At 38.6% G+C, this 16,468-nt stretch overlaps 1 protein-coding gene across 1 annotated transcript; it reads left to right on the forward strand.

Annotated features, from left to right (window-relative positions):
* The first annotated feature begins 361 nt into the window (after nucleotides 1–361).
* WBP11 (WW domain binding protein 11) lies at nucleotides 362–15,883 on the forward strand. Its single transcript, XM_047743097.1, has 12 exons — nucleotides 362–499; nucleotides 2,048–2,163; nucleotides 2,625–2,656; nucleotides 3,494–3,587; nucleotides 6,002–6,198; nucleotides 7,662–7,795; nucleotides 8,012–8,211; nucleotides 8,626–8,817; nucleotides 11,370–11,471; nucleotides 11,903–12,196; nucleotides 13,185–13,367; nucleotides 14,858–15,883. The coding sequence occupies exons 2-12, from the start codon at nucleotides 2,100–2,102 to the stop codon at nucleotides 15,289–15,291; spliced, it is 1,926 nt and encodes a 641-aa protein (XP_047599053.1). The 5' UTR covers nucleotides 362–499; nucleotides 2,048–2,099; the 3' UTR covers nucleotides 15,292–15,883.
* Nucleotides 15,884–16,468: the final 585 nt, after the last annotated feature.

Genomic DNA, 16,468 nt, shown 5'->3' on the forward strand with positions numbered 1-16,468 from the left:
AAAAACTAATACAACTCCAGCCTACAGAGACTGCAAAACCTCTCCCGAACTGGGATCGGCCACTCATTCAGCCCTACAAACTCAACTTCCGGAAATTAAGTCAAACTGTCTCGGGCAGTCTTCCCACCAGCCAATCACCTATCCGACCCGCTTCATTTTTCTTCTTTCTATTGATCTAAAGAAGTGTCAATCAACGTGGTTCCGCTCCCTGGGGGCGGGATCTTAGCCGAGAATCAACTAATTCGGTACTAATTTGCAGCGGAAGAAACTCTGGTCCGAGAGTTCTTGGTTACTCTCTATGGTGCCAGGGCGGAGAAACACTAAGATCTGAGACCCTAGGCATAGGAAGTGACGTAAGGATGGCGGAGGGGCGCGAGCTTTCAAGATGGCGGTGGCTGGGTGGCTGACCGGCACACAGAGGTGAAGGCCCCTACGAGGTAAAAGAGGCCGAGAATCGTCCCCTCCCCGCTTCTCGCAGTGCCAGGAGTCCAGCAGAAGTGTGAGTGTGCAGAATTGTTTCACTCCGTTTCTTCATCTTTTCCCGCGCCGCCCCGGGCCCGCGCAGTTGCCTCGGGGACGCCAGGCCCCTCTGCCCGGTTCTTCCTCTTCGCGGCTTGGGTCTCCCCGGTCACGGACCGGGGGATCTTGGGGCCGCGCGGCTTCCAGCAGTTAAGCAGCTGTTCTCCCGAGTCGGTTAGCGCCGCCTCCTACCTGTGCTCGTTGACCGGTTGCTTTAGATTTGACGTCTTCTTGTACCTCGAGTCAGGGTCAACCGTCGCTATGGTTTCGGCAGTTGCTGCTGCTGTTGCTTCTCTTGGTGCATCTGGGCCCCGTCCCACTGCAGCCTCTTCGGTTCTGTGGCCCGACTTCCCTGCCGTTTCGGCTTTTGGGCAAAAAGTAGTTTGTTCAGACTAAGGCTCCGTGGTCTTCTGTAGAAATTCTCTGTAATTCCTGTCTGTCCTTTGTTTCCCTTGTGGGAGAAGAGGGTCAAAACAGGAGCCCGAGGGTCATTGAGAGAGGACAGCAAAAATGGTAACAGGCCATCAAAGACAGGAGAGCCTGTATTTATACCAGTCGTGTTTCGGTCTCCCTTCTCCCCCACTCCCCGGGTTTTCTGAGAAGGAAACCCTGGACAGGATAAATTAGTTGCCCCTGGAACAGCTCCAAAGCATTTAGCAGAAATCAAGGCATTTGAACGCTTGCTGAAAGAGGCATTAACTAATGAACTTTTCTGACAAAAATCGTTAAGGAAGGTATAATTAATTGTACGGGCTACACCTCATGATCTTCCCTTTCACACCCTTTAAAAGTCTACTTTCAAAAGGAAGTAAATTTGTCAACTTTATTATTGGGAAGAATAAATATTTAAAAGTTAAACAATTGAAATAAGAGAAAGGAGTAATATAGTAGTATCTTAGGGTAATAAAAATTTAGACTTGCGAAGCATTTTTTCTCAGACAGTCATCTCTTTCAGTTACCATTAAAAAATAGAAATCGGGAGCCAAGTAGGTAAGTAGGTACTAGTAGAAAAATAGGTGTCTGGGCGTTTTTGGACACTCCTTCATGTAATACTTTGATTTTTAATATTTGCACTTTTAGTTATGTTTTACGCTCTTGAGAGTCAAGAATTATATGTGAATTAGAACTAAACTTGAATTAAGCAGGCTTAAATTAATGAGTTTTCACTCTCTTACAGATGTTGTGAATACATGTGAAGAAAAACCGTAGAGAGGGACAAGGGTGACATTTATTGTTCAACCCACAGCGCTACCTCCATTTCCTTTTTATTCCTCTTTCACCCTACATGTAAATAAAGGCAGGGTGTAGGGAAAGGACTAATGGCTTTTCATATTCATGGTTTATCCATGTTGTTGAAGCATTTTCTGATTTTTTTTTTCAATTTCAGAGTCAGTCCGTGATCTATTAAAAAAAGTTAATAACCAAAGGAATGTTACTTTTCAAGAGATTGGTAGAAAGAAATTTCATAAAATAAAAAGAAAGAAATTCTGTAAATTTTAGAAGAATAGCTATTTCTTTGTCTTTGCAGGTTTTTTTGTTTTTCTGTTTTAATGAACAAGTAAACCATACAAATTGTCAACATGGGACGGCGATCGACATCATCCACCAAGAGTGGAAAATTTATGAACCCCACAGACCAAGCCCGTAAGTGTCCATTAGTGTGGAATGATAAACAAGAGGAGTGATAAATTTGCAAACACTAGAGAATCTGTTACGTCTTAATTATAAAGTCAGCATTTCTAGGTGTCAGTTGTATAAAGTTATTCGGTGTTGTTGTGGGCACATGAAAACTTTAAGCATGTGAAAAAATTAAGACCCATTTTTTAATTTGATTGATTTGCGAAGTGGAATTGGCTTGAAACTTTCTTTTTGTATTTGAAATTTTGGACAGATTAGTTTTGAGAGCTTACAACAAAAATATCTCAAGATTTTCGTTGGCATAATTAAGGGTTGTTGTTGGCATCTGGTGGATAGAGGCCATAGATGCTGCTAAATATTCTGCAGTGCACAGGATCGCCTCCCACATTATTGTTATCTGTATTAAGTTGGACAAAATGCTAGTGTTCAAGATTTGAAAAGTTTTGTATTTTCTCCTTCTCTTAAAGGAAAAGAAGCCCGGAAGAGAGAATTAAAGAAGGTAGGATTTCAGAAGCATCTTATTAGTCTTAAGTGATGTTTGACGCATCTTATTATTTGGGATTAGCAGATTTCCAAACAATATTTACAATTATTTGTCAGAAAAGATACTTCATGCTTTTTACAACAAACAATAAAATTTATTTAGCCAAAATGCTATACTTGGAAACTTAACCGAAATAACTTTGCAGATAAGCTCATGATGGTTATCATAACATTATATATTTATCTTTCCCACTGAGTTAAGTAAATATCTTTGAAAGGAATTTTTTTTTTCTGTTAAAGCATATTGCTTTGTTAAAAGCAACCAAATTAGTGAATGGAAATAAATGTGATTCTAAATGGCTCTGTGGGTTCATTTTCCTCATTATGTAGCCATTGAGTTTGTGGCAAAGTGTTCTCCCAGAATAATGCAGTATTTACTTTTTAGTATCATTCTTTAACACTGAAAGATTGCAGATTTTTAATAGTTTTTAACTGGGTTTTCCTGGTTCATTGTATAGCATCAAATCCTGCAAAACTTTTCTTTAGTTTATAATTTTAGAATTTAGCCCTAAAAAAAATCTTGATTTTTTTTTTTTTAGTAATTCCTTAAGATACCACAAAATTTAGAGAACTACCTGCCTGAGAAAGTTCATATAATAGTGTTTATCTTTTTGTGTAAAGTTAGAACATTTTTTGAGAGCCAAAAATTATGTAGCCTTGCTTATGGTAGTTGAAACAAGTGATCAGAAACCAAGGAAAAGTTCAACTTCAGTTTCAGTAGATTCTTGATGCAAATCGAAATAAAAACTCAGGAATGTCCAGTTTCTTGACATAGTGCTCTTTTTTTCCTAAGAACAAAAAACAGCGCATGATGGTACGAGCTGCAGTTTTGAAGATGAAGGATCCCAAGCAGATTATCCGGGACATGGAGAAATTGGATGAAATGGGTAAAAATTTATTTTAAAAGACTAGATTTTAGAGCAGGACTAACAGTCTGATACACAAAGGCAGGCAAGCAGGTAATGACAAAGCAGCATAGGCATGAGAAAAACAGAAAAAAGCATGAAAACGTTTGACACTTGGATTTAGCTTTAGTGTCAGACAAAATGGAGTGATGGGGAGCAATTGCACTCTGGGGATCTCCTCTAGAGTTAAATGAATGCTGTTATTTAGCTTGAATTAGTTATTGAGGGAAGACTGAAACCTGGAGTTTTTGTTTTACTTTTTTAATGTTGGCAGCTACCATATAAATCTAAATATTAGACTACTGTGAATTTATCAATTCCCCACTTTTTCCAGCGTGAACATCAAAGACAATTGACCCACTAAGGTGGTAGAAGAAATCATGAAATACTTAAAATCTAATTTTATAGAATATCATATGTATCATATTGGGATTTGTCTTTTTTCACATTTCTTTGAATAATTTTATTCAGTTTCTTCATACGCATTTTCAGGAATCACAAGATAACTGCATGTTATCTTTCCTTGCATCTGAGTTGCTTGAGAATTGTCTGTGTGATGCTGCCACTGGAAATTTTACCGCAACCCATAAATACCCATTTTTTAATACTAGAATTTTTATTTTTTCTGCCTTTTTTTTTTTTTTTTTTTTTTGCATAATGAAATGATTTTGGCAAGTTTTGTTTTCAGAAGTTATTCGGTTTAAGTGGCTTGCCAAAAATCAGAGAGTAAGTGAAAGAGGTACAGTGGATTTCAGTGATATATTAAATGTGTTGAAAAAAAAATTCAGCTATGTGGGGTTATAGTGTATAGTATATAGTGTGCTCTCTTAAATAGTGTAGCACAGCTCATGCATTTAGCCTAGGCAAGAGTTCTGGGTCAGATTGCATGATCCCAAATCGTTCCCAATTCTGCTGTAACTGATCCCATTTGTTGCCTCTTGTTTAAATATTACTATGGGCAGTTGTTATCCCTGGGACGTCAAGACATTAAATGACCTAGTAAATGACTTTAGATTGATTCATGTGGTTTTATAAGGAGATAATAGGAGTAACAGGGGTTTATTGAGCTCTTGTCTTGCTAAGCACCATTTTTTTTCCAGATGTTACAATTTTTAGATGGGTGTATTACCCCTACTTTGTGGGCGAGGAAACTCGGGCACAGAGAGAGAAACTTTCCTCATGGTCATGCTATTAGGAATTGGCAAGCTGGGATTAAAACTCAGGCATTCAACATTTTTATTAATCACACTAAGAATAGTGTGTCATGTAAGACTACCTTTGGAATAAATCACCAAAGTAGAAGGAGGTAGGGAAGAAGATAATTAAACTTGTTATCTGTTAAAAGAAAAAAAAAAAAGGAAAAGGGAGAAGGGAACGCTGTTCATCAGGGCTCTAATTATACTGTATAAACTTTATACATTTTATGAAACTCAAACTAGTTAAGGCAAAACAAAATACATACATTAACTCCCATAATTGGCAAATCCCAGAGGAAAACTCTCCTAGCAAGCACGGGTATCATTATTAGACTGTTCATCTGTCTTGTCTGATCTCTTATTAGCTTCATTCAGCATATTACTAATGAACTTCTTGGGATTGGAAGTGGAAAATGGGTAAAGAATTAGTGGGAAATGAAGTCAAGCTTGAGGTTTATTTTCTTCCTCCTATAAAGCTTCACTCTTACATCCACATTTAAAGTCTCAGGAAAGGATCTGGTTTCAATTTGGATCATGCGCCAGTTGACCTCTGAGTCAGTCACTGGGGAGGGAAATGTAGGGAAGAAGGTATAATTGACCAGGCAAGCTTGGGAGTGTTGTGCTAGCAATCCCTTTGGGGGCAAAAGACCTGAAATTAAGCCCCGTGTTGAACACCTGGAAAAAGAAAAGATTGTATGGTAGTTAGAGAACAGCAGTTTGTTATAAAAAAAAGTGGTGAGCTAGACACCACTGGATATTTTGTGGTCACGTTCAGTCATCAGTTTCATTGTGAAGTACTTGATATCCCCATTTCCCAGATGAAGAAGCTAAAGATCACTGAATTCAAATGCCCAAGATCTCAGAATTAAATGACAGGTCTGACTGAAGCCTCACAATAATACCAAGTTATTAGCGTAAATGAATGAAGATTGATTTTTATTACAGTGATGATGAAAATCAATTAGGTAATGTTAGACTTTTCTTAGAAGAGAAAGAAAAATTAATGGCTTATCTTTAAAAGGGTGGAGTATCAATAAATATCCATTACACTTCTTTTTAACAAAACTTTAAAAGTGTATACCTAGTCTGAAGCCTTTTTAGAAGTTTTAGTGTATAAGGAGATTTTATTAAATGATAGAGCTGATAACTAAATGAAGTGACTTTTTGTGTTGGATTTCAATATCTGCTCTTTTCTCTCAGAGTTTAACCCGGTGCAGCAACCACAGTTAAACGAGAAGGTGCTGAAAGACAAGCGTAAAAAGCTACGTGAAACCTTTGAACGTATTCTACGACTTTATGAAAAAGAGAATCCAGATATTTACAAAGAACTGAGAAAGCTAGAAGTAGAATATGAACAGAAAAGGGCACAACTTAGCCAATATTTTGATGCTGTCAAGGTAATCAAGTTTCTTTAGAGAGATAAACTAAAATGTTATATTTCGATTTGCTCTTAAAATTGTTAATGGGAGAACCGGTCATGATGAACTTCTTCCTCTTGGCAGTTTCTTGTCAAACTAAACCTATCCCATGAGCCAGCAAATTTAATGTTACGTACTTACAAGAGCAATTAATCCATCTGCCAACACAGTAATAGCCAAAAACTAGAAATAGCCTAGATGTCCATTAATAGGCTAATGGATAAACAAACTAGTATATTTGTAAAATTGTATGTACTCAGCAATGAAAAGGAATGCTCTACTAATACTCAAAACAACATGGGATTAAGAAAAAAAATTTTTAACATAAATCTCAAAGCATGTTGAACTTCTTTCATAGTTAGGATTCCATTTGTATGAAATTCTAGAACAGGCAGAACTATAGATTAAAGCATTTGGTTTGTTTTGTTCTGTTTTTAAAGATTTTATTTATTTGACACAGAGAGAGTTCACAAGCAGGCAGACAGGCAGGCAGAGGGAGAGGGGGAAGCAGGCTCACCGCTGAGCAAAGAACCTGATGCAGGGCCCAATCCCAGGACCCTGAGACCATGGCCTGAGCCAAAGGCAGAGGCTCAACCCCCTAAGCCACCCAGGCGCCCCACATGAAAGTATTTGCAAAAGTATTTGCTTTGGGATTGTTTTGGGGATTGATTGAGAAGTGTGAACTATATGCATTTGTCAAAACTCAGAATTTAGGCGCACCTGGGTGGCTCGGTTAAGCCTCTACCTTCGGCTCAGGTCATGATCTCAGGGTCCTAGGATGGAACCCCACATCAGGCTCTCTGCTCAGCAGGGAGCCTGCTTCCCCCTCTCTCTCTGCCTGCCTCTGCCTACTTGTGATCTCTCTCTTTCTCTGTCAAATAAATAAAATATTTTTTTAAAAAACCCGGTTTATATTTGATTGTGAATTTGTCCAAAAAAGTAAAAAAAAAAAAAAACCTAATTGTATCATTTTTTTGCAAAGTAAGTAGTATAGGTCCCATTTTACGGATAAGGAAACTAAGGAACTTGCTTAGTCATACAGCTAGTATGTGGCAGAAATTCAGCAGACTAATTTTAGAAACCCAAGCTCTGCTACTGAATATATACTATTTCTAAGTCAGTTGATAAATGCTGTTTATCATCCAGAATATTTAATAGAGTGGCTTTGGTCCTAGACACTTTTAACAGTTGGATTTCTATAAACAGCTATTTCAAACCATAACCCAAAAGGAAAAGTTAATGATGGAAGTAAAACAGCTGAGTTTTGTTTCTTTTAAAGGTGATAGGGATTTTTTCCATTCATTGACCGACTTTGGATTGTTTTTCCCTGATACTTGTGTTAGGTGGGAAGCAAATCCAGGTTATGAAACAGCAGATACTGAATTTTTAGTGTTGAGTTTGTGGATTGCACTGATACTATTGAACTTTTTTCTCTGTTTCAGAATGCTCAGCATGTGGAAGTGGAGAGCATTCCCTTGCCAGATATGCCACATGCTCCTTCCAACATCTTGATCCAGGACATTCCACTTCCTGGTGCCCAGCCACCCTCCATCCTTAAAAAGACTTCAGCCTATGGGTAAGGAAGCGGTAGCATAATTAAATAACACTTCTTAAAAGTACCTTTTAACTGTCCAGTGCCAAAATTATTGCAGTGGGAATTAAAAGGCAGTGTGAATGTAAGCGATGCCTCACTTGAGTAAATGTAGAGTAAGAAATCCCTTGAAAATATTTTTAGAAGAGGAAATAAATACCTCATTACTGTGAATGTGATTATTGTGGAATTTTCTTTCAGACCTCCAACACGGGCAGTTTCTATACTTCCTCTTCTTGGACATGGTGTGCCACGTTTGCCCCCTGGTAGAAAACCTCCTGGTCCTCCCCCAGGTCCACCACCTCCTCAAGTCTTGCAAATGTATGGCCGTAAAGTGGGCTTTGCCCTAGATCTTCCCCCTCGTAGGCGGGATGAAGACATGTTATATAGCCCAGAACTTGGTAAGGAGTGACTGTTCCTTTTGCTCTTGTGACCTTTCCGCTGTCCTTTTTTTTATTGGCCCTGTTTAACAGCTGGTTCACTGTCCTCAGAACTTGGGAAATAAATGAGGTTTACATGCTCATACTAACAAGATGGATAAATCATAGAATTCACCCAAGTAAAAGCAGCATACATAAGGAAGTACAGAAGTGTTTATTGTGTTTTAAATTAGGCTTTTTCTTTTTTTAGAAAAGATTTTTAAAAAACTGTTACCAAATGGAAATATTGTCAGACTGTGTGAAGAACTGTCATATACAGAATCATTTTACATAATGAAGTTACTCTGACTTAAATAGCACAATTCTCTCTGCTTTGGTATACCATATAGAGCAGGGTCCAATCATCTTTGTTTCCTGATCCCTTCTCCTTTTCAGCTCAACGGGGCCATGATGATGATGTTTCCAGCACCAGTGAAGATGACGGGTATCCTGAAGACATGGATCAAGATAAGCATGATGACAGTACTGATGACAGCGACACTGACCGATCAGATGGAGAAAGTGAAGGGGATGAATTTGTGCACCGTGATGATAACGAGAGAGACAACAATGAAGAAAAAAAGTCAGGTATGTGCAAATGAAAGTTCCATGGCTTGATCCATAAGTAGCGCACACGTTGAAGGTTCTGATTTATTAATGCATCTTTGAAAGTAATTTTGAGCACCTTGAAAAGAAGCGTCACAGCTCTATTCATTCTTACATCAAAGGTCTCTAAAAGTTCCGGACATGTAATACTTGGTGGACATTTGTGGGTTTGGATAAGAAAAAAGGAGAATAACCACATAACCATATTGAGAAAGCCATAGTCACATTATTGTTTTTTAATAAATCTGCTTATTTACATTTGAAGCCATTTAAATTTTCTGTGTTCATTGTGTCTCACATCAGCCCAGACCATAATTATAATTTAGCTACACCTGCGAGTGGAATCATGATCTAATGGAAGCATCCATAATGTATGATCTATGTCCATTTGATTATTATAAGATCAGACTGAGTTACTTGTACTTTTAAAAAGTCATTATGACATTCATCAAGAAAATTTTTAAGATTCGTGATAGATACTGAACAGTACAAAATATATGATCTGTCACACCTTGGTAGTCTTAGAGTTTCTTTTAAGATTGTTTTTGTAAGGGTGCCTGGGTGTCTCAGTGGGTTGTGTGTCTCAACTCTTGATTTCAGCTCAGGTCATGATCTCAAGGTTGTGGGGTCAAGCCCTTCATTGGGCTCTGCCCTCAACGCAGTGTTCCTCTCCCTCTGTCCTTCCCCCTGCTTGTGCATGTATGTGTGTGCTTTCTCTGTCTCTAAAATAAATAAATAAGATTTTTTTAAAAAAGAAATAAATTGGTTTTGAAACGTGCACCACCATATTTATGTTTGTAAAACTACTGTTGTTCATATTTGTAATGATGACAAATCTTTGTCCTGCTATTTCTTAAGAGCCATGGTTTCAGGGGCACCTCAGTGGCTCAGTTGGTTAAGTGTCTGCCTTGGCTCAGGTCATGATCCCAGGGTCCTGGGATAGAGCCCCATTTTGGGTTCCCTGCTCTGTGGGGAACCTGCTTCTCCCTCTCCTTCCCGCTCTGGCTCTGTCTCTCTCTCAAATAAAAAAATAAAATCTTAAAAAAAGAGTCATGGTTGCAAAACAAAAGCTATCTTAACAGGGTGCATAGAGCTGGTAATGAAGAATTATCTAGGACTTACGTAGAAGGCAGTACTACAAAGAGAAAGTCCTTAAAGCCACAGCAGCTTCGTTTTTCTGTGGCATTGTGTGATCCTTTGCCTCATTTTTCTCTTTCTGCCACCTTGTTTTACTTACGTGTACTCATCAATGTACATGTGCTTAATGTGGCTCTCCTACTAGGATTTGACATTTTCTAATATTTACACTGAGTTTTTACTATGTGCAAGGAATTTTCCTAGACAAAGGGTACAGAGTAAAGAAAACTAAAGCCCTGCCCATGTGGAACTTTGTAAATGTTTACCAACTAAGACTGCTCCTAATATTGCACCATTTAGCAAGATGTGTTTAATAGCAGATAGCTTCATTTATTGGGTTAAAAAAAAAGGTCCCTTCCAGTCTTAGTTTGCTAAGGTTTTTTTTTGTTGTAAATATGTTTAAGTGTCTGTTCAGATGCTGTTACGGTTTTTTTTAAGTTGTTTATTATAATGAACTATATTCATGGCTTTTCTCATGTTCAACCTTATCTTACATTTCTGGGACCAACCCTAAGTGTTTATGATGTGTTTTTCTTTTAAAACACTGTTGGATTCAATATGGTTATAAAATTGGCCCTTGAACAACACAGGGGTTAGGAGCACCAACCTTCTACACAATCAAAAATCCATGTATAACTTTCAAGTTCCCCAGAACTTAACTACTAATAGCCTATTGTTCACCAGAAGTTTTACTGTTAAGATAAACTGTCGATTAACACACGTTTTGTATGTTGCATGAATTATATACTGCATTCTTGCAGTAAACTTTGCTAGGGAAAAGAAAATGATGTTGAGAATTCATAAGGAAATACAGTCACTGTACTATACTATCACAAAAACCCATGTGTAAGTGGACCCCCCTCAGTTCAAACCCATGTTCAACAGTCAACTGTATTTTACAGTAGGTTAGTTTTGGAATCAAGGTTGTGCTGGCTTCATTAGTTCTGGATTACATTCCATCTTTTCTGTGCCTTTTTACAGGAAATTTCTATTTAATGTTTGGCTGAACTTCCTTATAAAATTATTTGGGCGAGGTTAAAAATAGATTTCTAACTACCATTTCAATTTTATATGTTCTGGTTTTATCACTTCTGTGGCCAATTTTTGTGGTTTATATTTTTCTAAATGTCTTATTATTTTATCTGGGTGTTCCAATTTAACTGGCATAAAATTATTAATAGTAGTCTTTGAATTTTACAGATCTTAAATCACAATAGCAGTTTACCAACCAGTTGGCACTTCTTAGACTATCTTTTATATGGCTGACTCTTCCCAGCACTTAATTTCTGCCAAATAGTGGGCAGCAGTCCTATCTACTGCTTTCTAGTCTTATATAGTGTGCATTTGCTGAATTTTGTTGTTTCTAATCCACCCCATTCTCTCCTTCCACCCCTTAGGTCTGAGTGTAAGATTTGCAGATATGCCTGGAAAATCAAGGAAGAAAAAGAAGAACATGAAGGAGCTGACTCCTCTTCAAGCCATGATGCTTCGAATGGCAGGTGAGACAGGGAGAAGAGTAATCAAATCACCTTTCAAGTATTTCTTCCTGCCAGTTCCTTTATGTACATTTTCCCATTTAGTATCTCAGCAACCCTGAAGTGAGTAATAAATCCTTATTTTACAAAAGTTATGGTTTGGAGACATTTGGAGACTAAGTTGCCCAAAGTTACCCAGCTAGTAAGTGGTTAAACTGGCATTTAAATCCAGGTCCTTCTTGTTCTAAAGCCCGAGCGTGTTTCACTGTGCTCCACTAGCACAGATGAGTAGAATATTGTTTGATTGCTCCACATCCAAGTAGTTTATTGAAGAAGGCTCTTCAGTTGTTCATTTTAAGGAAGCACTTAATTGAGCACATGTCTTCAGGCATCACTATTTTGTGGGCTGTAAAAAATGAATCAACTCCATTTACCTGGTTTAATATTTCTCTTAGGTCAGGAAATCCCTGAGGAGGGACGAGAAGTAGAAGAATTTTCAGAGGATGACGACGAAGATGATTCTGATGATTCTGAAGCAGAAAAGCAATCACAAAAACAGCATAAAGAGGAATCTCTTTCTGATGGCACATCTACTGCTTCTTCACAGCAGCAAGCCCCCCCACAGTCTGTTCCTCCTTCTCAGATTCAAGCACCTCCCATGCCGGGACCGCCTCCTCTTGGACCACCCCCGGCTCCACCCTTACGGCCTCCTGGACCTCCCACCGGCCTTCCTCCTGGACCACCTCCCGGTAAGTTGGCACTGCTCCATTGTGAGGAAATAACCAAGTCTACCTGTGATCAGAGTGATGAAGTCATTCCAAAAATACACATCATTGGTATCGATGTTTTTTCTTCTCCTAGTATAAGTCACTAAGAGATAAAGGAAGTACAGTTCATTTTTTCCGAGATAAAGGAAGTACAGTTCATTTTTTCCTACAGCACTGTTCACAGTCCATAGTACTTCCGACAGCCATCTTTTTCTCCAAAGTTGTTCTCTTTTCAGGGTCTTGTAGTTGAGGTTAACAGGCAGAAACTGGATATGAAACTGGTGTTTTCTTTAGTACTGTTTTTTAATATGACAAGATGACCCAATTCTAAATTGATGGCTAATGGGACGAGGGCACAGTAAATACTAACTGGCATCCTTCTTTGGTTGGGAGTTGTTGGATGTCGGTCTTTAGAAACAAAAGGAATCACTATTAATATAATCTTTGGCATGTAAGAATGAAAAGGTTATTTGAAATTTGAACTTCTTGGTTACTTACGATTTTATAGTCTTTCATCTTATAGTTGTCGTTAGGTTTTCTTCACTTGAGTTCATCATTTTCTGATTGGTCTTGCAAAAGCACGTTACCAGTCTTAAGTCATCTTCAGTCATCCTTGCTATGTCTTTCTGTGTTTCAGGGGGAATCCTTAAAGCACCCTGCTTTATATTCCATTTTCAGCTTTTAAGAGCCCGTTTAAGAGCTGAGCTATTAAAAAAGAAGAAGCAGCAGCAGCAGCAGCTATGCTTTTTGTCAGTACCAGCAAATAAAGAGAAATGATCTGTAACAAATCCCGTTCCATGTCTCTGGTGCTCAGATATTTGTTGAATGAATTCTTTTTCCACCTACGTTTTGATCAGTTTTTGAGGTTACCTGATTTCAAGTTGCCAAGTCAGACCACACTTGAGTTACCTTTATACCAAGTTATGACTTCCTATGTATGTCTCTTAATTTGTCATTTTTCTCTTTTCAGGAGCTCCTCCATTCCTGAGACCACCTGGAATGCCGGGACTCCGAGGGCCTTTACCCCGACTTTTGCCTCCAGGGCCACCACCAGGCCGACCCCCCGGCCCTCCCCCAGGGCCACCTCCAGGTCTGCCTCCTGGCCCTCCTCCTCGGGGACCCCCACCAAGGCTACCTCCCCCTGCTCCTCCAGGTGAACCTTTTGATTTCTAGTACAAAAACTTGACACTATATGTTTCATCTGCTCTAAGACATATTTTCACATTTTAGTTTCCTAAAATCAAGGGGTATCCTAAAATGATGTTTTTTAATTGCTTTTGGCCTAGGTTGAAGTTGAGTTCTTCTACAGGGTATGTGCACTGGATTCTGCCTGTCCTGTGAGGGACTTTTCCCAGGCAGAGACCACTTTGGATAAAATTCGCCATTTGAGTAGAGCGTTTGGGGAGGGGGGAAGCAATTGTGAAGTTATTCCACATATTTCCATATATTTGCATGAGTACAGAGTTAAAGTTTGAAAATAAAAGGCAGATTGCCTTGTGCTCTTATTACATGTGGTAGGTGTATTTCCAGTTCATTACACTGTCCCAGTTTAATGTGAAAACCCCCTCCTAAACTCCTTTGCTTGGACTTTTAGTGGTATCTGGAGTAATAATGAGTCTGTATAAGCAGTAGTATCTTAAGTTCAGTGAAATTTAGTATTTTATATTTGGTCTTAGAAGTGGCATTTGAAAAAAATTAAATCTGCAGTTCTGGGTAAATGACAATGGTATGTCGGAATCATCAAAGGTTATGAATTCTTTTCCAGTAGTGGTAACATACTATGATTAGTTACATTCATGTCCTCTAATGGTTAAAATTCCATTTCCTGCCTGTTGGGTTACCTTTTGCAGGGGAGGAATGGTGTAGAAATCAGTAAATAATGCAGGAGGATCAAACCCCCCACCTTGGCCTTGATGGCATCTGCACTATACAGCTAGAATAAAGTCTTGGGCTGTCAGATCTGAAATTGGACAAATTTGAAATCATACTTGAAACCAGTTGGTATTGTCAACTTTGTATTTAACTTTTTTTTTTTTTAACATTTTATTTATTTGATAGAGATCACAAGTAGTTGGAGAGGCGGCAGAGAGAGCGGGGGAAGCAGGCTCCCTGTTGAGCAGCCGAAGGCAGAGGCTTAACCCACTGAGCCACCCAGGCGCCCCTGTTTAATTTTCTATTTATTTAGTACATTACTCAGGAAGAAAACCTAAGTACAGGGGTACAGATTGAAAGTGAATATTAGGGGGCGCCTGGGTGGCTCAGTGGGTTAAAGCCTCTGCCTTCGGCTCAGGTCATGATCCCAGGGTCCTGGGATCGAGCCCCGCATGGGGCTCACTGCTCGGCAGAGAGCCTGCTTCCTCCTATCTCTCTCTGCCTGCTTCTCTGCCTACTTGTGATCTCTGTCAAATAAATAAATAAAATCTTTAAAAAAAAAAAAAAGTGAATATTAATTCATAATAAAATATTCCTTAGTATCAAAACATATTCCTGAGTTTCAGATAGTAATAAGCAATGTGGTTTTAGCTTATTTTCTGTAAATTGTCAATTTTTAAAAAAAAAACTGTCAACCTGTTTTTCACATCCTTTATAGTAGTTACAATTTATCCTCATAGTCTTCATCTGCCCGTTTTCTCCTTCATTTAGGTATCCCTCCACCTCGTCCCGGCATGATGCGCCCACCTTTGGTGCCTCCACTTGGACCTGCCCCACCTGGGCTTTTCCCACCAGCTCCGTTGCCGAACCCAGGGGTTTTAAGTGCTCCACCCAACTTGATTCAGCGACCCAAGGCGGATGATACAAGTGCAGCCACCATTGAGAAGAAAGCAACAGCAACCATCAGTGCCAAGCCACAGATCACTAATCCCAAGGCAGAGATCACTCGATTCGTGCCCACTGCGTTGAGGGTACGTCGGGAGAATAAAGGGGCCACTGCTGCTCCCCAAAGAAAGTCAGAGGATGATTCTGCTGTGCCTCTTGCCAAAGCAGCTCCCAAGTCTGGTCCATCTGTTCCTGTCTCAGTGCAGACTAAGGATGATGTTTATGAAGCTTTCATGAAAGAGATGGAAGGGCTCCTGTAACAGCTTTTAATGCCAGAGCAGGTTTCTGTTCATATCAGTGGTTCGTGGGGAAAGAGGCTCTTTCTAAACTTTGTGAAAGAGTGACTTTCACTGTCAGGGTATTTTTAAATTTCAGTTCAAGGAATATCCTAAAGTTTAGCCTTGTTCAGAATTTATTACATATAAGAGAGGATTATTTCATTCAGAATAGATTGGTTATTGAAGCAGTGCTGCTAATATCCATTCCCTTTCATACCACCGTGTTCATCCCGTTTGTTCCCTTCTCCAATTCTTTGGAAACTTGTGATCAGGGGGATCTTTGTTACTTACTTGTTTTGATTCTCTTCTTGTGTGCAGTGGGCACTGGAGTAGAGATTTCTGGGAAAAAAAACAGTTTATTTTATCTCATCTTGCCTTTTGTGTTTGAGTTATTTTAATATTTTCTTGTAAATATTTTGTAATATTTTAGTGAAATGGATCGCAGTGTCATTTCCTAATACAAAGCAAGATATGTGGGAAGAAAATGTACAATTCTTTGATTAAAATTATTTCCCACTGACCTAAACTTTGAGTGTTTCGTGAAATAAATAAATAAATGTTCTACACCAAGATATCTTCTGTGTTACTGATAATATGTAAATACAGTATCTGTGTTATGGGTAGAAAAGAAGCAAGTGTTTAAAAATTGTGTTTTAAGGAACTACCATTGCTGGTACACAATGAGAATCTTACTGAAAATATGGTTAAAACTAAGTTTTAAAATTTTAAGGGATAAAGAGAATTATTTTCCTTCAAGATTATCATACTGGCTTTGGAGAAATTGAGAGGTTATTAATAGCATAGAACATGAATCTTTTCCTTAAAGATTGTTTATTTTTCCAGAGCTCTATAAACTGACACTAATTAACAGGGAAAGCTTGTTTTAAACCATGTGTAAATTATTGGATAGCCAGAAAAGTTTACTTTTACTTTATTGACTTTGTCAGTTGTATACGCTTTTCTTATTAAAAGACCTGAAATGAAGAATGCTCAGTACTGTTAATTTTCATTGATACCGTTTTCTTTAAAAAGTGCTTTAATAACTAATTCATTTAGGCAGTAATCCTGGGAAATGATTTTCACAGATACTCCCCCATTTTACAGATGAGAGTATTGAAGCTAATGGTTTGTGTGGATTATCCAGTGGCCCAAAGTGAGT

This window comes from Lutra lutra, chromosome 8, assembly GCF_902655055.1.
Source record: "Lutra lutra chromosome 8, mLutLut1.2, whole genome shotgun sequence".
In the NCBI taxonomy this organism is placed as follows: domain Eukaryota; kingdom Metazoa; phylum Chordata; class Mammalia; order Carnivora; family Mustelidae; genus Lutra; species Lutra lutra.